Source organism: Sorex araneus, chromosome 4, assembly GCF_027595985.1.
Source record: "Sorex araneus isolate mSorAra2 chromosome 4, mSorAra2.pri, whole genome shotgun sequence".
NCBI classification, from domain to species: domain Eukaryota; kingdom Metazoa; phylum Chordata; class Mammalia; order Eulipotyphla; family Soricidae; genus Sorex; species Sorex araneus.
This window is the reverse complement of record NC_073305.1, coordinates 161896418-161920193: the sequence shown is the minus strand read 5'-3', so window position 1 is coordinate 161920193 and position 23776 is coordinate 161896418. Positions and strand designations below refer to the sequence as shown.

The 23776-nt window shown below is 34.4% G+C and overlaps 1 protein-coding gene across 10 annotated transcripts in view; it reads left to right on the top strand.

Annotated features, from left to right (window-relative positions):
- Nucleotides 1-23776, top strand: part of AHI1 (Abelson helper integration site 1) — a 216703-nt gene that overhangs the window by 27051 nt on the left and 165876 nt on the right. For all 10 annotated transcript variants that reach the window (XM_055135618.1, XM_055135619.1, XM_055135620.1 and 7 more), the window contains 9 exons: nt 185-404; nt 1765-1957; nt 4826-4921; nt 8515-8700; nt 10491-10643; nt 11376-11508; nt 14721-14844; nt 20101-20330; nt 22330-22436. In XM_055135618.1, coding sequence (XP_054991593.1) covers nt 185-404; nt 1765-1957; nt 4826-4921; nt 8515-8700; nt 10491-10643; nt 11376-11508; nt 14721-14844; nt 20101-20330; nt 22330-22436 — 1442 coding nt within the window. The remainder of the gene's footprint in view (nt 1-184; nt 405-1764; nt 1958-4825; nt 4922-8514; nt 8701-10490; nt 10644-11375; nt 11509-14720; nt 14845-20100; nt 20331-22329; nt 22437-23776) is intronic.

Genomic DNA, 23776 nt, shown 5'->3' with positions numbered 1-23776 from the left:
TTAGTAAATATAATGTTTTATTGAGTGTAGTGCACTTTTATGTGCCTTTCTATTTTTCCCTTACTTTTTTATTATTAAATATAAATAATTATGAATAATAAATATGAGCCATATATGAATTCAGCATACATTGTTGATATTTTAGGAACAATAAGTTGCAACATTGATTTTCTTTTATATATAGCTTTAGATGCTAATGAAGATGCTGATGGTGATGGTTTTCATGAAGTAACAAGCCAAGATAGTCCAGTTTCTCCTAAATATTCACTTGATGATGACCTTGTTCTGGGAGTTTATATTCACCGAACAGATCGGCTTAAGTCAGATTTTTTGATTTCTCATCCAATGGTAAAAATTCATGTGGTTGATGTGAATACAGGCCAATATGTCAAGAAAGATGATAGGTAATTATTTTTTATTGCACAGCTAGCCCTTGAAATTGATTTTTTCTATAGTATAAGTAATTTTTGCAGTGGAAAGTCAATGAGAATAGAGTTATAGGTTTATATTTTTAAAAAGCCTATATGAAAATGTTCATTTATTACTGAATTAGTGTGCTTTGTAGAAGAAATGGAGAATATCTAGGTTGGGTGTTTTGGGTTTGTTTTTGTTTTTTTTAGTTTTGGTTCACACCTTGGTGGTGCTCAGGGCTTACTCCTGGCTCTGCATTTAGGAACACTCCTGGCAGGCACAGGGACCAAATCTGGGTCTGCTGGGCACAAGACAAGTACTGTACCCATGTACTATTGCCCCAGCTCCTGGAGAACATCTTTTTGTTCATTTATGTGAAGACAGTGGAGCTTTAATCAGTAAACTCATGGTTTCCATCTTATATTACATGTAAGTGCGTTAGTCATCTATCTTCATATTTTTATTTTGAAATTAAAGCATTACCTAAGTCCCAGGTAAGCTAACTCGGTCCTGAATTTATTTTATTAATAACATTTGCGAACTGGAGCAATAGCACAGGACTGGAGTGATAGCACAGTGGGTAGAGCGTTTACCTTGTACACGCTGACCCGGGTTTGATTCCTCCATCCCTCTTGGAGAGCCCGGCAAGCTATTGAGAGTATTCTGCCTGCACGGCAGAGCCTCGCAAGCTACCCATGGTGTATTCGATATGCCAAAAACAGTAACAACAAGTCCCACGATAGAGATGTTACTGGTGCCCACTCGAGCAAATAGATGAACAATGGGATGACAGTGCTACAGTGCTAATAATACTTGTATAGCTCATATATGCTTGAAGTCCCTAAAAAAAATATTGCTTGGAAAGATACAGGGATAGAAAGTATGAGAGATTATAAAAAAAAAGCTGGTCACTTTTTACAACAGTTTCAGGGCATACAAAATAAAATATGACATCTTAAAGGTTCTATATTTCTGTTAGGTTTATAATTTTCCTATTTGGATTAATTTTATAATTTTACCAAAAACTAATTTATAATCCAAAGTAATTTGTGGTTCACAAACTAATTTACAGAATTTTATTCTAATTCTATACCCTAGTCTATCACAAAATAACTTAGTGAAACTACTGTAATATGTAAATACAAGATGACAGTAAAGTACTATCACAGTAAGTCTTATAAAATTTTTATTTTTATAGATTGAGAATCATAAAAATTTTTTGGTACCATGGATGTTTATTATTTTGTATTGATTTGGTCTTTCTAAACACTTATTTTAATTTTTTCCTGTCTTCTTAAAGTTACTGTTACTGTACTGTAAATCATGTTAACAGAAGTATCTATTTTTATATAGTGAACGGTCTGTTTCATCTTATTATGAAAAAGAGAGTGTGGATTATATTCTTCCTATTATGACCCAGCCATATGATTTTAAACAGTTGAAGTCAAGACTTCCAGAGTGGGAAGAACAAATTATATTTAATGAAAACTTTCCTTACTTAATTAGAGATTCTGATGAGAGTCCCAAAGTCATCCTTTTCTTTGAGGTATGAACTGAATAAATTTAAGCTGAATTTTATATTTTAATTAAACAATATAAGGTATTGTGATGGGAAAATTTCATCACTAGGATTTAATGTTTGTAATATACTATGGAAATACAGGTATAATTATAAAAGTAGCTTCTTTGTTTAGCATTTGCTAGAGTCAATTGATTTACTTTCTATAATCTAATTCTTTTTTTTTTTCTTTTTGGGTCATGCCCGGCGATGTTAAGGGGTTACTCCTGGCTCTGCACTCAGGAATCACTCCTGGCGGTGCTCAGGGGACCATATGGGATTCTGGGAATCAAACCCGGGTTTGATAGCCACGTGCAAGGCAAACGCCCTACCCGCTGTGCTATAGCTCCAGCCCCTATAATCTAATTCTTATAGTGCCATGACTGTTAACTGAAGCAGTGTATCAATGTACAATCTTCCATTCTTAACATATTTCAAAAAGTTTAAATTCATTCAACTCTCCCTTGGCATTTTCTTACTACTTGTAGTAATAAAGATAAAGGTACAAAAGAATATAATGAAAAGTCATAGAACTTCTTAGATAGAAAGGCTTATTGAAGACTCAGAGCACTCCAGGGAAACTACAAAATATATATGAACTTTGAACTTGTTTTCTCTTTGAAAGTTTTACTGCAAAGGAAGTCAAGTTTAGAGAATAATTTCCCCAAAGTTATTCCAATTTTAAGTGCAGATATTTGTATTTGAGTGTAACTTGAATCTAAAGTGCCACATTTCTTTCCTTAACTTCAGTGTTTCCCACAAGCAAAGGTAACTAAGGAAACTTCTTCCAATGTACACAAGATGGACAATTTTAGCATGTGAATAAGTAAGACATGATCTTGTCAACAATTCACTTTGTGTAGTTTTTATATCTTAACCTCCAGCTGATATGTGAATTTGTGTAATACAAATATTCCACCATTTGGATTTATAATTATGTGTGATTTGTACAGAGCTGTGATTTTTTTTATAAAAGGAATATAATTTGTATCTCAATAAACTATCTTAGAAATTGGCCATTTGTTATAATATTCTTTTACATACTTTTTAGAATCACAAGATTTAGGAAAGGTAGATTATCAGACCAAAAATACTTTTGATTGCTTAAGTTTTAACAATGTTATTGTCTAAAAATTACTATTTTGCTTAGGCTTTTTAAGAGTTTGTATATTTAATTCTATCACCTACAGTATGGCCCACTGCCAGGGCCCATACTGTTCTGGGGCTCTAATAAGGGCCTCACATGATTGAGAATGGATTCTACCACTAGATCTACCTCTCACACCTTGTAAGGGCTTACTGAGGACAAGCTGAGACTGTTTGTCAGAAGTCTTTAAGCCAATGGTTCCACTGTTATGTATTTCTCCTAAGGGAAAAAACAAGCATGTGTACAGATAATTATTTCAGCACTGTTTATAAAAGCAAAAAAAAAAAATTAGGGATATGAATTACTTCAGTCAATAAGGGGTCAAGATAAATTAGGTTTTTATTGAATTTATGAGATTTAAAAGATATAAATATATGTGCATACATATGTATTGTTCATGTGAAGAGCTATCTGTATGTAGTATAGAAATAGTTTGAAGAATATCTTTGAATTTATAGTCCCATACATCTATGAGTACATGGGAAAGGCTTAGATATATGTAAAGTACGTGTTAATGCTGATCATCTCTAGAACTGGATTTTTTTGTTACATATTTTTCTTACATGGTTATATTGTTTTACTGCCCATATATCATATATGAAAACAAATTTAAGCAATTAAAGAAAAGGGATAATATATTATTTTTAATGCTGTCTTCTGAGCCTAGTGAGATAATTCAGTAGGTAGGGCAGATGCCTTGTATGTTACCACTTGCGTTCAGTCCTTGGCTCTACATATGATCCCCTGAACCCTGCTTGGAGTGACCCCTGATTGCAGAGCCAGGAGTAATTACTGAGTACTGCTGAGTGTGGCCCTCAAACAAAAGGAAAATGAGAGCTATTTTCTATACATATTCATTACTTTAATATTGTTAGGTAAGCACTAGTAAGTTCAAAGTGATAGTCTCTGGTGAGTACCTAGAATATTATCTTGTGGTATATTGATTATAAGTGTGAATTATAATGTCAAGATAGGATGGAGATGCATAAGAAATCCTCTCGGAAGCCTTATAATATTTATCAAGAGATAGTATCCCCAGGGGCTGGAGCAATAGCACAGCGGGTAGGGTATTTGCCTTGCATGCGGCCAACCCGGGTTTGATTCCCAGCATCCCATATGGTCCCCTGAGCACCACCAGAGGTAATTTCTGAGTGCATGAGCCAGGAGTAACCCCTGAGCATCGCCAGGTGTGACCCAAAAGCAAAAAAGAAAAGAAAAGAGATAATATCCCCAACTTCTGGAATATGATTAAAGGAAAGATCCACATAAAGCCATAATCTTCTTTAAGTTTTTTGGGGTGGCAGAACCCTCCTAAATAGTACTCCGGGATACCGGAAACCACACCTTGGTGAGACTCTGCTAACCAGGTCAGCGGTTTAGTGTTAGAGCACCAACATTTGGGACTGTGTGGGTACAGTTATGAGGCATCCTAGGCAACCTTGTGGGACTTGGGAGATGTCCAGGGCTACATTTAGTGATGCTGAAAACCATGAATTTTGAAAAACAGTCCTTTGAAGTCTTCTCTCATATATAAATGCTCAAAACTTAAAAATTTTACCTCTGGGGTATTATAAACTGTTTTAGAGATGATGAACAATTGGTTAGAAGCATCCTCCATAAGGAAAAAAGTCTTTATAAAAATTATTCTTGTATTTTCTCTGAATACATGAATGCATGTTTTTTGAAGTAATTTTAATGCTTCTTTATAGATTCTTGATTTCTTAAGCATGGATGAAATTAGGAATCACTCTGAGGTTAGAAACCAAGAATGTGGCTTTCGGAAAATTGCTTGGGCATTTCTCAAGGTATGTTTCTTTCTTCACTTTAAACGCTTTTAAAATGATCTTCATATGTGGTTGTTTTTTTCCCAAGTTTGTTGAATTTTTATAAAGGGCTTCTGAACCATACTGATTGTAGTAATATCAATTTAAGTGATGCTCATAGAGATTTTTAAATATTTATTGAGGGCCCAGGGTTTTTCAGGTTCACTTCTGTGGCTCTAAGGATTTAGTATAAAAGAAGCACACAGCCTGCTATAATTTTTAACTCAGCATACATGGAATAAACCCTTTCTGTGATCCAGTCACTGTTCCATCTTGTGAAAAAATAAGCATTTATCTTATTTGGTAATGAATACATAATTTATTATGTTATAGTTTTTATAAATGCCATGAGGAGCTATGGGTCAGGTAACAAAAGCGTCTTGAATGCTCAGAGGACAGGGGTTCCTGAGCTCACTCCCAGCACTACTTGATTGGGATGGCCTTGTTCAGTGCTGGGACCCAAATATATATGTGTTTTGGGCTCTCTGGTGCCAAGAACCACTGTGGCCACACCATTTGTGCTTTGGGGGTTTTAGTGCCAAACTGTGGAGGTTCTGTGGTGCCTAGGAGTGATCCGGGTTGGGTGCATGCACGCTAATCACTGTACTCTTCCTAGTCCCTCGTTTCCAACCTTTTTGAACCTTTGATTGTGACCATTTTTTAGACCCTCATTTGAATATCACTCAGTTATATAGCAACACCATTTTTTCATGGACTGGCACAATTTTCTGTGAACTAGGCAGCACTGGCAGTTGAAAACTGTTGCAAATACCATGATACTGGAAAGAACTACTCGGGCAACCAAAGGAACGCCACTGAGATAGAAGGACAGAGACTGAGTAGGGGAAGTACCTGAGATTACTGAAGCTTTTGATTGGAAGGTCTTCTAAGCCAGCGGTCCTTAGCTCCCCCCTCATCCTCCTCTAGTACCAGCAGATGAAGTCCTGGTGACCAAGAGCCTTATCTAAATATGACTCTGGTAGTTCTCGTCACCACCAGGCCGGTCCAAGAACTGAAAGCATCAAATCCACATCTCAGGGCTGAGCATCCTTCGGAATGACCCCTATGCTCCCCGAGCAGCACTGGGGAGGCTCCCCACAGGAAATTTTAATTTTATATTTATTTTGTTTTTGTATATATTTTTAATTCAAGTATAAATTTGAATTATAGAAGTCTTGATAAGTAACATTACTATCTTTGTTGGTTTTCTGTTTTGTTTTGTTTTGCCCCACACTGCTAGGCTCTTGGGACCCTATGCGGTGCTGAGGATCAAATCAGAGTCTACTGCATATAAAGCAGGCGCCTTAACCCTCTGATTGCTATCTTAGGAAACTTGCTTTTGCCTATTTATCTGCAGTTAGTGTAATGCCTGTCAGTTTGTTAAATATAGAGCACTCATCTATCAATTAGATTTTTTTCTTACTCTCTGGTTTTGGTGTGAACATAGAACCTGTTCTTTAATGTACTGTAGACACTGAAAACCCAGCTTAGATACTTCATCCATGTTAAGAATTAGAGACTGGGGGTAGTCTGAATTAATGCTGAATGGTAGACAGGTTGGCTGTGATGATTAGGAAATTTTGGACCGCAGAGATAGTACAATGGGTAGGGTATTTGCCTTGCCTATGGCTGACACAGCTTTGATCCCCTGCACCCCCATAAGGTCCCCTCACCGCTGCCAGATGTGATCCTTGAGCACAGAGCCAGAAGTAAGCCTTTATCACAGCCCCCAAACAATAACAATGAATTCTAGAAGAACTTAACTGTCACCTTGCCTAATATACCTACTTAATCTCCCTTCTATAACCTGTTCCACTTTTTACTGCACCCCTTCTCTTAGAGAAAAAAAAAAGTTTTACAGAACTCAAGGTCATTTTCATATACAAACATTGCCATCTTGTGGTAATTTGAAGCAGCTGCTCTCAGAAGATACAGAAAGCCTTGGAGAAACATTTGTCTCTGGCCTCAGCATCAGGAGATTCCCCTTTATTAGCTCTAGCCTGGCAAATGAAGTGCAGAGGCTAGTTAGTATGCCAGGCAGGCATGATTCTGAACTGCAGGCCGTGCTCATCACCTGTAACATAATGAGCACATGTGTGGAGGTGTCCTACAGCCCACATGAGTACTGCCTTACAGGGCTTAGAAAAGAATCAGCAGGGAAGGAGATGACACTGAGGAGGCTTCTTTGAAGAAAGAAGTTGGTGATGTTAAGACATCTACATAAAGGAAACTGCTTTTATTCCTTTTATGTGTTTACTCATTTTTGCAAACCGTTAGTGTTTGCTATAAGCTCCATATGGAAAACAATAATATGTCTTATAAAGCTTTAAGTGGATAAGAAATTTTTAATTTATGTATCTTATGAGTTTGAGTGATAGTACAGCAGGTAGGTCATTTGCCTTGCATTTGGCCAAACCAGGTTTGATTCCTCCGCCCCTCTCAGAGATCCTGGCAAGCTACTGAGAGTATCGCGCCCGCATGGCAGAGCCTGGCAAGCTACCCGAGGCGTATTGGATATGCCAAAAACAGTAACAATAAGTCTCACATTGAGAGACGTTACTGGTGCTTGCTCGAACAAATCGATGAACAACGGGATGACAGTGACAGTGACAGTGATTGGTGTTTGATCTAGCAAATCGATGAGCAACAGGATGACAGTGACAGTGACAGTGATGTATCTTATGCCATTGGCTGAAATGGCAATCTTCCATCTCTCTTTTCTATTAAGAATAAAATATACTGTGTCTTCTTCTGTTGTAACATATATTTCTTTTATTGTCTGTCAGCTTTTCAGAGTCATGGGTCACTTCCTTTTGGCAGATTTGTTGAAAATTTTTAGTCTTTATTTTATTAGGTATAATTGTATTTAACACATTAGTTTTTTAAAGCTAGTCCATAATATAACCGGTTCCAGAATATTAATACCATGAAGAGTTCTTAGTGCCAGAGGAACTATTTCTGAGTTAGTGACATTTTTTTCTCTCATGAAAGTATATTTTCTTTAAATATAATTAATAATTTAAGAAATTTAGCAGACCTTTTAAAAACAATAGACATCTTCAAATGTATTAACATGTATGGACAAGCATATGGGAACCTCAGGTTCAATTGATTCCCAACTATGCACAGTGGTCAAACACCAAACACCTTGATCACCTCCAAGTATGGCCCAAAATACAAACAACTGGTTTTATACAAATGGAAATTTTGTTTTGTTTTGTTTCTGTATTTCAATTATATGCATTTTGATCCTTGAAATTATTTCAAACAATTGTATATCCACTTCATTTGTGCAAAATAACTTCTCACACAACAATGTAAATGCTTTCTCAAGAGTCTGAAGTAGTCCAGGCTAAAAGATAACTACCAGGATAATATTTTAAAAGGTCATGAGTTACTTCTTCCGAAATAGTCTGGAATTCTGTTTAACCAAAACTATTTAAGTGTTCTTTCCTTTACTTTATAAATCAAAGGAATTTTATCATATCACGTATTTAATAATTTTGGGTGCATACTGTTGCTTAATGTGTATATTTTCAATGAAGATAACATCTTACCTAAATTCTTATTTTAAGCTTCTAGGAGCCAATGGAAATGTAAACATCAATTCAAAACTCCGTTTGCAGCTGTTTTACCCACCTACTAAGCCTAGATCCCAATTAAGTGTTGTTGAGGTTTTTGACTGGTGGTCAAAATGTCCAAGAAATCGTTACCCTTCAACACTGTATGTAACAGTAAGAGGACTCAAAGTTCCAGAATGTGTAAGTTAATAGCACATTAACATTAAATGCATCTCCTGTGTTACTGAGATTAAATAGTGATTTATTTTACATTTTTGAAAAGATGAACTCTCTAGGTTTATTTTTTATACTTCCCCCTAGATTTATTTTAATAAATTTGTAGAGCAGGAGGATACCGTCAAGCTATTAAGCCTGTAATAGCCAATACTTTAAAGTTACTTAATTGGATTTAAAATTTTAAATGTAGGTTTTGGTGTTAAATAAAAAAATCTGTTTTAATTATACCTTTTTAAAAAAACTAAGTATATGGAGTTATAGCACAGTGGGTAGGGTGTTTGCCTTGCACTTGGTCGACCCGGGTTCGATTCCCACCATCCCATATGGTCACCTGAGCACCGCCAGGGGTAATTCCTGAGTGCAGAGCCAGGAGTGACCCCTGTGCATCACCGGGTGTGACCCAAAAAGCAAAACAAACAAAAAAAAACCCTAAGTATAAAGGAATAAATTAAAGCAGGTGCTCACAAATATTTCCCATTAAGGATGAAATGTTAAATAATATTGGGCTTTATAAGCCATATAATATTTCCCTCCATTTTTATTGAAATAATTGTGACTTACAATACTGTTTAATGATAGTTTTGACATACCTTGTACCAACTCAATACCCACTGCCATAGGTGCCTGCTTCCATCCACCAATGTCCCCTGTAGCCCTTCTGTCCACTTATCCTTCAAGTAAACTTAGTTCTGTAGATCAACTCTGCAGTTATGTTTCCTTTTGCCATTTGTTACTTACTCCACTACAGTTATATCCCACATATGAGAGACATCATCCTTTAACTATCTGTCTTCTTTGTTTGATTGACTTCATTTAGCATGATACTCTATGGTTCCATTCACTTAGCAGCAGATTGCGCAATTTCATCTTTTCTTATAGCTACATAATATCCCATTGTCTATATCTATGCCATAACTTCTTGATCTGTTCATTCACCAGATGTTTGGGTTGTTTCTATAGCCCATATAATCCAGGAAAATTTGTTGAACTAATTAACATTTCCTTTGTAGCATGAAAATTACTACTAGATACAGACAGCTAGGTGATAACTAAATGGATAATTTTAATCCTTTACAAAATTAATCCTTTATAAAACAGTGATAGGATAGATTTGACAAATAGATGACAAATCCTTGATTTTTAGGTATTTGTTTTGTTTTTGTTTTTGCAATACTATTCAAATAATTCTAAGTAATATTTTCTTTGCTACTACCACTTTTCACAGGTAGGTTAAAATTACAAATGTCCTTAGCAAAGAGTTGGTACTAAAATGAGGTGAAACTTTTGCTATTGTCCTATTTGCATAAATTATTTTAGATCAATTGTATTCCTATATTATATGTAATAAACTGTAGCCACAGGGATGAAAATTACATTAAATCTGTTTTTAAGAAATGAAAGATGTAAAAGATTTAGATCTTTATGATACCAACTTTGTGATTATAAAGTCAGCAATACCTTATCAAAGTCATGATACAGTATCTAGTAGTATTGGTAAAGAGGCAGAAATAAAGTACTAATATCATTTTTTGTAAGCCATGGAATTTTTTCTTTATAAAATTTGTGAATTTGGTAATAGAACTATAATTTCAAGTGACTTTCATTTCATTCAAAATTCTGTGTAAATAATTTTTTCTGGGTTGTATTTGAAAACCTTTTTGTTCATTGTTTTGATATTTTTAAAGTACTAATGCTAGCAAAAGTAAAAAGATTAACAAGATGAATAAATTTTTTTATTTTCTTTATATATCTAGATAAAACCATCTTACCGGTCCATGATGGCTCTTCAGGAAGAAACAGGAAGCCCAGTACACTGTGAACGTCTCCGTGAGCCCAATTCAGTAGTCTCAGAACCTGGATTAGAAGATTCAAAGGAAGTAGTAGAGTGGAAGCGATTGCCTGGACAGGTGACGTATTGAATTGTGCTCCATTCATTTAGATAATGCCTTATTTCGAAAATTCCAGCTCCTGGTATAACTAGATTTCTGCTCTCAGATTATACTTATTTCTTACCACAATCTTATTACCACTAGTTCACTTGAGGAATGATAGACTGCCTATCAAGTGCATAAAAGCACTATCTTAGGTTCATTCTTTAGGAACCTGGGCAATTCTATTAGTTTGCTAGGGGTGCTGTAAAAAAAACACTACAGAATGAATTATTTAAGCAATATAAATTAATTTTCTCACAAGGTTGCAAGTTTCAAGACCAATGTTTCAGTTGGGCTGATTTCATCTGAAGCCTTTCTTCTTGCCTGACAGATGGTGGCATGTTGCTACCTCTTCATGGCATTTTTGCTCTTCCTAGCCTTTATGCTCTGTATGTTACCGATGGATTCTCTTTCTAAAAGGGACACCAGTCTTACTAGCTGAGTTATACTTTCCTCCTCTGCAAAGTCACAGTAAAGGGACTATCAAAATAAAATTTCACTACAGTATTTGAAATTTACAACTAGTCTTCCTGTTCCTGGAGCAAGCAGATATCACTGGGTTACACTAGCATGCGACAGGGACGAATGGAGATGTTACTGGCGCCCGCTTGAGCAAATCGAAGATCAACGAGATGACAAGTGATACAAGTGAAAACTAGTCTTCATTTTTAATGTTTTTTTAATTTTTACTTTTTAAATCAATTTTAGGCTTGTCGTGTCCCCAACAAGCACCTTTTTTCACTAAAGGCAGGAGAACGAGGATGTTTTTGTCTTGCATTCTCCCACAATGGAAGAATATTAGCAGCAGCCTGTGCCAGCCGGGATGGGTATCCAGTTTTTTGTAAGTAATCCTCCCTTATGTTCAGTTAATTTTAGAGTATACAGTGAACATTTGTTTTTTAAAGTTAATTAAATTATTTAGTTATCCCTACTACCACAATAGAAGACAGGAGATTTTTTTTAAGTTAAATTGCAGTTATTTTAATATATGCATTTAATATGTTTATTAAGTTAAATGAGAAGGATCAAGTGGAGAATAGTAATTTCAAAAAAAAATTGTAAGGAGAATTTTGTAACTTTCACATTTTAAGTATATAAATTTTCTTAAACAAAGAATTGATAAATTGCATAAGAGATTTTAGTTCAATGTGGTCAATTGGTAGCAGTCATAATTTAAATTGTGAAAACTCAGGAGAACCTAGATGAAGACTTATTATATAGAAGTAGGTAGAGGTCTTGGGAACCAGCTCTCTCATTGTGCTAAACAATAAAGGAAATCATGTTAAAAAGAAAAAATTACTGCTGTACATCTAGAGGTTTTATTTTTGTTTTGAGGGGGTTTTCATTTGCTTTTTTTCCCCCATAGGTATTGTCATACTTATCTAGACTTACAGGCATTAAATTCCTACCCTTTGTTCTTATTTACTAACAAAATCCAATTTACTTCAGCAGGAAATAACTAACTTCTCAATTAGTGTCTCTCTTAAAGATTGGAATGTATTAAAATTTCCTTAGCTTCCCCTAGTTTATTCCTTGATAGACTTTTGGGGGTGTTACAGTTTAGTTGATTAGCAATTATTAAATATTCCTTCTCCTTAAATACTATTTTTCTTTTTTTTTTTGTTTGCTTACAATTGTGCTCAGGGCTTGTTCTTGGTCAGAAGTGCACCCTGGCAGTGGTTGTGGGTCCAAATGTGGTAATTGATATTGAATCATTGTGTGTGAAGGGGATACAGGAAAATTCCTTAACCCTCGTATTATTTATGTAGCCCAGTTCTTAAAAATATAAAATTATCTATTTTGGTGATGATTATTCTCTTCTAAAAATTCACCAAAACCTATGCACAGGAGAAACGATTCTTAATATCCTCCTTAATAGAGGTTTATTTTTTTATGACAGTGAAGTAATTGTTTTCACTTTGATTTATGTTTTAATATTTATGTAATAAATGTGTTACTTTGTACCTAAAAGGTCTAATAAAAATTTTATGTAAGTTCAGATATGCTTAGTACTTAAACAGTTTTAAAGAGAAATCATCATCTTTTGCTTTTTCATTGTTTATAACATGTTATTTGGAATCAACTTAGTTTGTTGAATGTGTAAATAGTATTTTTCACAAATTTGAATGTTTTCTTTGTTTCTTCAAATTGTGTTTGGTCTCTTGGCCTTGGATTGTAAATCTGAGGTTACCAAATTGAGGGTTACCAAAATGAGGGGGGAAAATAAAGAGGTTGATAGAAGTAACATAAAGATACTGGTTAAAGGTGATAGGATCCAGTAAATTTGTACATCGGTACCATAAATGTCAACACTATTGTAGCCACGTTACCTAAACTACAATAAAATTAAATTAAAGAAAAGAAGAATTTAGGATCCGGAGAGTTGAGGGTAGTGCATTTGCCTTGCACAAGGCTGACCGGTTTTGTCCTTTGTACCCAGTATGTTCCCCTGAACCCACCAGAATTTATCCCCTAGTGCAGAGCCAGTAGTAACCTCTGAGCACTGCTGGATGTGCCCCCGAGTAAGAAGAATCTAGGGTTTTCTGAAGAGGTAGAGAGGTAGAGAATGGGGTCCACTCCTAGCAGGCTGTTGGTTTGGTGTCTGGGCCCAGCCAGGCCTGGATGCTCAATCCTGCTGTGCTGGGACTTCTGGATACCTTGAGCAGTGTTTGACTTTCCTGAGGCTATTGGCTTTTTCCTCTGTAGGTTTTTTTTTTTTTTTTTTAATTTTATTGAATCACCATGTGGAGGGTTACATAGTTCTCAGGATTATGTCAGTTATACAATACTCAAACACCCTTCCCTTCACCAGTGCCCATCTTCTATCACCAACCCCCCCAGTATACCTGCTGCCCCCTCCCACCTCCCCAGTCCCCACCCTTGTAAGTGATAAGTTTCACTTCGTTTACGCTTTATCTCGATTACATTCCATGTTTCAACACACAACTCACTACCGTTGTTGGGGTTTCCCCCCAAAAAGAAAAAGACAGTCCTATTGCCAAGGAGGCATTTGATAGTGGCGTGGGAATGGGATATAAGGCTATTGGCTTTTAAGGCTACTTTGGAGCTTGGGAAAGTGGAATGAGAACAGGACAAGTTCATACATCACAGTTCAGTATTCTTATTAAAATTCACCTGATTTTCTTAAATAAACGGCCCTCAGATTGTTGCAAAATTTTTTTTTTAGTTTCAAGAGACCTTAAGTATCTAAATCTGACCATCTTTTCTAGTGTTCTTATTGATTTTATGGAGGAATTCCTTATTTGACCAATCTGGAAAAATTTCTAAGGGTACTAGGTCTGACCACTAGGGGACGGTAGAGACTTGGAAATGTCCATAAAAAGAGATTACGCTTCATTTTATCCATAGAGATATAATACCTTGTTTATTAGATTGGATCTTACTTATTTTGTTAGTCTCTGTCACTTTAGTACTAGAAATTTTCCTCTAACAAAAACATAGTTTTTTTACTACCTCAAACAGTTATAATTTTGATTGAAATTTAGCGGATTTTCAGGTAAAATATGGCCAAATTATAGAATCTTTGAATTGAAGTTGGTTTGTTATTACTAGTAAATTATCAGATATTTAAATTTCTCTTAAATAGATAAGAATAATTGTTAGGGGCTGGAGCAATAGCACAGCGGGTAGGGCGTTTGCCTTGCACGCGGCTGACCCGGGTTCGATTCCCAGCATCCCATATGGTCCCCTGAGCACTGCCAGGGATAATTCCTGAGTGCAGAGCCAGGAGTAACCCCTGTACAGAGCCAGGTGTGACCCAAAAAGCAAAACAAACAAACAAAAAGAATAATTGTTAATTATAGCATTGTATAAAATTTCAGATGTGTGTCATTTGTGTTCAAATCAAATGAAAATATTTTTAAGTAGCTTTTGAAATAAACTGAAAGTGACTGTTGATAAAATTCTTATAGGTATACTAACCTCATTTGCATATAATAACATGAATTTTATAGTAATATAAGTAATGAATTTGTAAGTAAAGGATTAAGTAACTTTTTTTGGAAATTACTAAATTATTAATATTTTCATTAGTGTATGAAATTCCTTCTGGACGCTTCATGAGAGAATTGTGTGGTCATCTCAATATCATTTATGATCTTTGCTGGTCAAAAGATGATCGCTATATCCTCACTGCATCATCTGATGGCACTGCAAGGTTAGTATCTTCAGGAAGTACTTACTTTGCATGCTGTTTGCCATCATGGTAGTTATAAACTTATAGCACTATGTTACGTTTGAAGTGTCAGAAATATGCAGAATATCGACTAAAGAAGTGGTGAAAACATTTTTGAAATGTTTATAAAATTCATATCATGTCTAGATAGTCCAAAATGCCCCTAGTCCTTTAAATAATTATTATATATACTGTTCATTTTATAATTCAAGATGGAGCTAATAATTAAGTATTTTTTAACATCAGGATCAAATTCAGGTCCAGCCCTTTGAACTGTCTCCCTGGCTGCACCTTTTGTTTCAAGATCTTTATAGATTATCAGTTACTTTCACCTTTCAGAATCTCAGTATTGAAATAATTTAGTTTCTTACCACTTTATGATGATCCCAACAAAATAGTTTTTCAAAGCCACTTTATAAAGTTTCATTTACACTTGTTATTTTAGCTGCTTATTCTATCTCACATGTATTCTTAAAAAAATACCACTTTTTAAGGATGCCATTGTAATGTATGATTTAGTTTGATTCTATCAAATATTAAGTATGTATGCATATTTAATACAGATTTATTATATTTTTGGACTAGGGAAAAAAATCTTTGGACCAAGTTGAGACCCACTCTCACTTTGTTTTGATGCTTTCTCTTTTAATACACCTTAACAATTAGATTCCCTCTATTAATCTTATTGACTCTATTTCCAATATAAAATGTCTAACCAATTATTTGCTGTTTCTCTATGTTAAAGTGAAAAACATGGCCATCGGTGACAATTGATTCCCTCACTATCTAGCTCGGTACCTACTATTGGTACTTCTTAATGATATCCTTAAAAATCTGGTCTCTTTGTTCTTTCCAGCATAAATATTCTGTATGCTGCCAGGTTACTCCAAGGAAAAACATAGCTTTACCAAAGCCTAACTAGATTTGCAAGTCTTTTTGGTTTGGGGCCATACATATCTGGCGATGCTCAGGGGTCACTCCTGACTCTGTACTTAGGAATCACTCCTAATGGTACTTGAGGTACCATATGAGAAGTTGAGTCAGCCATGTGCAAAGCAAGCGCTTTATCTGCTGCTCTCTCTACCCTTGGATCTGCAAGTCTCAAATAATCCGAGTACTCATCTCTGCTGAAGTATATTTTTTCTTACCTTTACTCATTCCTCTAACAGTGGATACAAACTTTTCCATTACTTCAAGTTCTCTACATTACAGTCTTTTTAACATTACATTTAATTACAGTCTTCCCAATTTCTTTAGATGTTTAGTCTCAATCGTTAGTAATATTTATCCATATCCATATTTTTTCTGTGGTTACCCCCTAATATCTATAAATTCATCCATTTTTCTCTTTAGCTCTCCTGCCAAAAACATACACATCTTTAAAGTATTTTTAATCTGAATCCTATCATCTACAATTCTGTTACTCACAGTTTCTATCCATCTGGTCTTTTAAATAAATCTTTCTATAAATTGTTTCCTGCTATCTTAAAAATCAGATCTTATCTCAAAAATTTTTTCAACTCTTTGTCCTTTCCACACTACTATATTATTACCCTTTTCCACACTATCAAGAGCCTCCTTTCTTTGCCTTTACTTCATTCAGCCTTATTGATCCAGCTCTGTTCTGACTTTTTCAGATTATTTGGGCAGTTTTGGTTCCTACTCTAGAGCCACTATACTAATTAATTACTAACGTTAAAATACTTTTAGAGTTTTTATGAACAAGTTCTTGTGTTTGTTTTCAATCTCTTTTCATTTGGATTTCTTTCTCATCCCTTTTCTTCTATCTATACACCTGTGTTTATTCCAGCGTATCCTTTATTTACTCTTCTCTCCTGATGTGAAGTGCTTATTCAAATCGTTCATTTTTCTCCATTTTTGATCTCAGTTACATGGTAACTCTGCTAATGCTCACTTTATATTATACATATAACATGCATATGTAATATAGATATTTGTAGATATGTTCATAGATATCTGTATATGTATATATGTACACATATATCTGCAAACATATACACATATATGTGTGTATATATAATGGTATTCACATCAACTCATTCCCATGCTGGGAACTCATTTCCTTTTTCCTCAATTTATTTCCTAAGTAGTAGTCAGGTTTGTCAAAAATCCTTCCTAATTGTATCACCATTCAATCATATACATACTATTCCCAGCGTTGGTGCCTTTCTTTAAGGTCTTGTTATTGCTTGCTTGAACTGTTGCCAAACTATTCCCACTGGTCAGTTTACAGCTTCTCTAGTTCTGATGCGCTAAAATCATCTTTCCAGAATCATCTTTCATAATCTTTTGGTATTAAAACAACCTTTGATAATCCATTGCATTTTGAAAATATTCCAGTTCTTTAGCATGACGTGACAAGCATGTCCTTCATTGACCTTATCTCATTGACCTAAGTTCTTGCACTTCTTACGTATCCTTTTGTCTCACCCACACAATGTTTTGAAATATACTTAACATTTATCTTCTTTGGGATCTCCATACCCTGTTACCTTACTCATCCTGTGTTAATTTGCCCTTTTCCTACATTTTCTGCCTAACTCATTCATTTAACTACATTTAAACTTTTTTTGGTGAGTGATTGTGATCTTCTAATAAACATTTAAAACCTAGATTTTACCGTTTCTTGTAGCCTCTGTTGCATTTTACTCTATAATACTTAGATAGTATGGATTTATAATTAAGTTTGAAATAGATACTAATTTAGCACTTGTTGCCTCATTAAAGCAATATATTGTGAAAGGACTGAGTGAAGTGAGCAGCAATGTAGGTAGAACAAAAGAGTTAGGTGTTTGAAGGAGGTGAGAAATACTTGTAACAAAGTCAAAAAAAGAGATAAGAGTTGGTAATATTCCCAAAAGGCAGAAATCTGGGTTTCTACCCTTGTCTTCACTGTCTTCCTGGAGCTCACTGCTGCATGTTACTCTTAGTGTCTGCTAAATAGCATTTCCCACTCCTTAACTCTCTGCCACATGACTTTTTTGTAAGTCTCACTGTTACATGTTACTCTTAAGTATTCACTAAATAAGTATTTCTCAATAGTTTGCTCTTTGCAATGTGAATTTTTCTTAAATATCCTTCAGTTATTTTCAGAAAACTGGGTTTTTCTCAAATCAGCTGCTTCATATATAATCAGAAAGGCCCTTTCATGTGTAATGGCTTCCAAATAGGCCTCTCTATCTCTAGACCACCTACTCTTCACATGTACTATTTTAACATTGGTAAGTTTTGGTCATTCCAGTTCTTACATATTTCTTATGTTTTCATGTAATCTTTATGAATTTGTGTGTCTTTGTTCTTCTCTGTAATTAGTTTTGATTCTTTCCTAAACCAAGTAGTACACATTTTAGATTCTGCCATTGCTTGGATGACTAAAATCATTAATATCATTTTTATATTAAAAGCTTCATATTTATTTATAAGTATTGTATCTTAATTATATCAATCTCTTTTAGGGTATAATTTCTTTCTTCCTTTTATGTATTATTTCAAATGCTGTTAAGATTTTATAGGAAGTATCTAAAGTTTTTGGTTTTTTTTTTTAACAATCTTACATTCTCTCCAAACTGATGATTTTATTTTCTCATTAAATATTATATTTCATGTATCATCTGTTCTTTGAAAGCAATGATATGATAAAAATGTTTATGCAGTGACACACATGCCTTATTTTTGCTTAAAAACATGTTCTTTCACTTCTTCATTATTAGTTTGGATTCTTAGTAATTGAGGATCAGATCCTGTATTTTAAGCAGCTGCTGAGAAAACTCAAAGAATGTTTTTCTGAATAGAAACTGATTTTTTAAAAAATTTTAGTGATAATTTTGAGAGGGTCTTAATTTCCAACTTAGTTATTAAACAGTAATTAAAATAAACTAGGATGTTCCAATACACATCCTTTGGAACATTTTATGACTGAAACCTAATCATCAACAACTTTGTAACTGTATATCTCACAGCGATTCAAAAAAAAAGAGAGAGAATTTTAAAAAAATAAAGAATAGACTACAAATTCCACTAGTAAAATCGAAATGTTCTGATTCTAATAACAATCAAACCTTCAAAGTCCAATGTTCCACACTTATGGAGCTCTTGTTTGTTGCTAGATATTGTCATTTTTGGGAAGATGGGGCAATAGCCTATTGTGCTCAGGACTTATTCCTGGCTCTGTTCTCAGGGATCGCTCCTGGCAGTGCTCAGGGTGATAGTGGGCATTGAACTCAGATTGGCTGCATTCAGGGCGAGTACCCTAACTTATATACTCTTTCTTTAGCCCATATTTTGTCTGTTTTTATACATTGACTAGAAATTCAGTGCATATAACATAACAGTTTAAACCTTAGGTTACTTTTCTATTATGATTAGAGCAACAATAACAAAAAATTTCAAATCCTTTTTTGAGGAAGAGATAAACATAAATTTTGTGATTAGTGTAGTGTCTATCAAAGTGCCACGATTATTTTAATCATGCTAAATAACTCATATGGTAATTTTAAAATAACTTAAATCTTTGAGGTCTTCATGTTCATTATTTAGGCTTTAAAATTATAAGTAAAGATTTTAATGGACTATCCCGTTCTCTAAACTCCCTGTGCTTTACAAAAGCAATAAACAGGCCAGATATTAAGCTATTAGAGTTTCTCCCTGCGTTTTATTTTTTATTTGCTTTGTGGTAAGTGCAGTACTTCATCAACTATTTAGTGAGTGTTTGACCAATGTCAAAAGAAGTTTTAAAAATAGTCAAATTTTTGACTGACTGGAGTGATAGTACAGTGGGTAGAGCATTTACCTTTCATGAGACCCACTGGGTTCCATCCCAGGCATACTCTGTGGTCTCCCAAGCCTTGCAAGGAGTTCCCTGAGCACAGTGTCAGGCATACTCAGCTGAGTACTGCTGAGTGTGGCCTCAAAACTAGAAAAAAAACCAAAAAACCCAAACTCTGGTAAAACACAGTTTTTTATTTTACAGTATTATAATTGGAGAAATTAACTATTATGCTTGAAATAATTTGTCAGAATGTAAAGAAGTCCAGTCATCAAACATTTGGACATAATTTTCATTTTTATTTATAAAATATAGTTTAGCACTGGTTGTATAAAATATGGTTTAGCGTTTACCTTATTGTCTTATAGTTAAATATCTTATGGCTATATTGTTTTTTTAGAAAAACTGATGAAATATCTCAGTAGGAATGTAACTTTTTAATCCTTTTCCAGGATATGGAAAAATGAATTAAATAATATAAATACCTTCAGAGTTTTACCTCATCCTTCTTTTGTTTACACGGCCAAATTCCATCCAGCTGTGAAAGATCTGGTAGTTACAGGATGCTACGATTCTGTTATACGGATATGGATCGTTGATGTAAAAGAGGATCCTGCCATACTGATTCGACAATTTGACACTCACAAGAGTTTCATCAACTCTCTCTGTTTTGATATTGATGGTATGTGAAAGAATATCTTCCAAATGAAGGGTAGTTGCATAAGAATTTTGTAAAATTTATTTTCACTAGGTTAGTTTATTATGAAAACTTGAGGGACTTCATGTATTAATGATTGTGTATGCACATTGATATTTATATGTATTTATAATTCTAATAAACCGGAACATTTATTTATAACAGGGAGTTTTGTTTATAATTTTAAAGTCATTGAGTTACTAAACACATATAGCTAACTGATCTTATTTACTCATGTTCTAAAGTTCATAGATAAATCTCATTAGCAATTTTCATTTATTAATTTTTGAGAGTTTTTAAATTGTTTTTTTGGGGGGCCACACCCTGGATTTACTTCTGGCTTTGAGCTCAGATATTACTCTTGGCAGAGCTTGAAGGGTTATATGTGGTGCTGGGGGCTGAGCTGAACCCGGGTCAGCTGTGTGCAAGGTAGGAGCCCTGTCCACTATACTAGCTTTCTGGCCCCTGGGAATATTACACATTAAAAGGAAAAATCAGAAAAATAGGAGGAAAAAATTAATGAAAATTGAGTATGTAATTTTTAATTGTAGCCATAAGATCTTTTTATAAATACAAAGACATATATAAGGGAAATTTGCAGTTATTTCAGGGTTGCCTTAGTACATGAATAATATAGCTGTGCTTTAAAGATATAAATATAGATTATTTTATCAGAAGAAAGAATAAGTAAACTGTATTAGTCAGTTTTAACCCTACTTTAGAGATGAGCTGAGCTATAGGCTATGTTATAATAAATAGGTATAAGATTGGAATATGATAATATTGTTAATGTACTCAGTTTCAACTCCAGTGATGTTAGTAAATTGGAATATGTTCAATAAAGATAAACCAAGAATAGTAAGGTGTTTAAAGATTGTCAGACATAATAGAAGTAGCTGAGATGAAAAAACGGAGATGAATGGTTTCTTCCTGTATTTGGGTATATTATATCCATACACACAAAAGAAATTAATCTGTTTCACTCCAGTAGGTAGAAATAGGGACAAAACTACAAGTGTGTATATATATTTGTGCAGAATTAGAACTTTATAATATATTGAACAGTTTGTCAGTTGTGTAAGTTTCTTTTATAGTTGCTGAACTAGACCAACTATACCAACCATCTGTTGGTAATGGTGTGTAAGCTATTCCTAAGTGGGTATGAGGTTGAACTTGTTGGGATCCCCATGGTTACATTCTACTGTGAGGTGTTTGGAGTCTAAGAATTGGTGTTAAATTGGAGCATCAATTATTTTTCTATTCCCTGATCTTTTACTGAATTCCTAAAAGGTCTAACCATTGTGTACATAGTTAATAAAAGTGAGAAATACAGTTGCATATTGAATAATTTAAGCTATTTTTTGTTTTGTTTTGGTGTTTTGTTTAGTTTTTGCCATACTTGGTTATGTTTAAGGGCTTATTCCTTGCTCTGCATTCAGGGTGGATGCATCTCTCCTGGTGGTTTTGGAGGCCAGGCAAAAAAATATTTGGTGCCAATGGTTGAACCTGGGTTCATTGCATGCAAGGCAAGTGCCTACCCACTGTACTATCTCTCTGGCCCCAACTCGTTTAAATTTGGAATTTGAAACACATCTATGCACTGAGATCCTCAATTCCTTTTCAGTGGAGTAAAATTTTCATTCAGGTATAATTAAGATTTGCTCATAAAGTTTGTTCTTTTGAATGCCCTTTTAAAAAACTTAAGTACTTTTTTGTTTCTGTTTGTTTTGCCATACCTGCTATACTTAGTGTTGACTCCTGTGATCATGGGATTAATCCTGGAACACTTGGGAGACCATATGAGGTGCTGAAGATAGAACTTAAGTCAGCTACATATAGAGCAAATGACTTACCAACTGTATTATCTTTCCGGCCTCCCCCAACATATATACTTTTAATAGCCTTTTGATTCTTTGTTTACTGAAATGTACTTTCCCATTTTATATTATACATCTCAAAGTTTGTATTTCATCTTTTAAAATAGGTCATCATATGTATTCAGGAGATTGCACAGGAGTGATTATTGTTTGGAATACCTATGTTAAAGTTAATGATGTGCAACATTCAGTGCGTCACTGGACTATAAATAAGGTATTAATAAAGTCATTCAAATTTTGGTATTTAATCAATGAGTTTGAATAGAAGAACCAAACCACATAACTTTAAAAAAAATTCTTAGGGCTTGTTTCTCTCTCTTTTTTTGAAAAGGATAATTAAGTTTTCCCTTACCTCTGTGAAATCAGGTTCTGTTGATTGATTACTTAATTTCTTGATAAATTGATTACATAGAAACTTAGGGAAAACTGTACATTTTGACAAGATTTTACTTCCATTTTTTTTGAGCCCTAATTTGTACTGTCACTCAGTGATACATAACTAAATTTACATTATAGCAGGGTATACCTTATAGTACCATCTGTAAATCATATCTTCCACAGTTTTTGTTTTCTTTTTTGCCCTAATCATATTTCTCTAAAAACTGTGCTAGTGTTTGTTAGTAGGACTGCATTTCAAATCTACGTAATTATGAGAGATTATTTAAATGCAATAATTATTTCATTTGGAATTTGCTCATTAGAAACAAATGAAAAAACAATTTTGAAATAGAGTTGCTTTTAAGATGGTTTGTATGTAAATCAATTTGTATGTATTTTGTACTTTTTAGTTAAAAATACAAATTTATTAAACTTGAGGTTGTTTTAAATAAATTTGTATATATTTTTTTGCATGGTGCTATTTTTTCTTCAGTCTTTTCTTCTCTAATCTTTGATATCAGATTAGGTTGTAACAGTTGTCCTTATCTGAAAGGCACTGTAGTGAAAATGAATTCTATTGAATTTTAGTTAAATCTGTTGAGTATGTCATATCACTATCACTGTATCACTGTCATCCCGTTGCTCATCGATTTGCTTGAACAGGCACCAGTAGCCTCTCCATTGTGAGACTTGTTGTTACTGTTTTTGGCATATTGAACACCATGGGAGCTTGCCAGGCTCTGCCATGTGGGTGGGATACTCTCAGTAGCTTGCTGGGCTCTCTGAGAGGGTAACAGAAAGGCAAATTTAATTTACCTCAATGACCTTTCACTTGGTAATTACTTGATTGTCAAATGAAAATTAGGAAATGATATGGTATGTATTTTTATTTATTTATTTGGCTTTTTGGGTCACACCCAGTGTTACTCAAGGGTTAACCCTGGCTCTGCACTCTCCTGGCAGTGCTCAGGAAATCATATGGGATGCTGGCAATTGGTTGTGTGCAAGGCAAATGTTCTATCTGCTGTACTATTGCTCTAGCCCAGAATGTTTTTGGTTCTCTTCAGCTGACAAAGTCAGAAATGCTAAGTTCTCCTTAGCTTTCCCTTAGGATAGTGTATGCCTGTATTTGCTCACATACTCTCTGACACAAGACATGGACTTTTACCAGAGCTC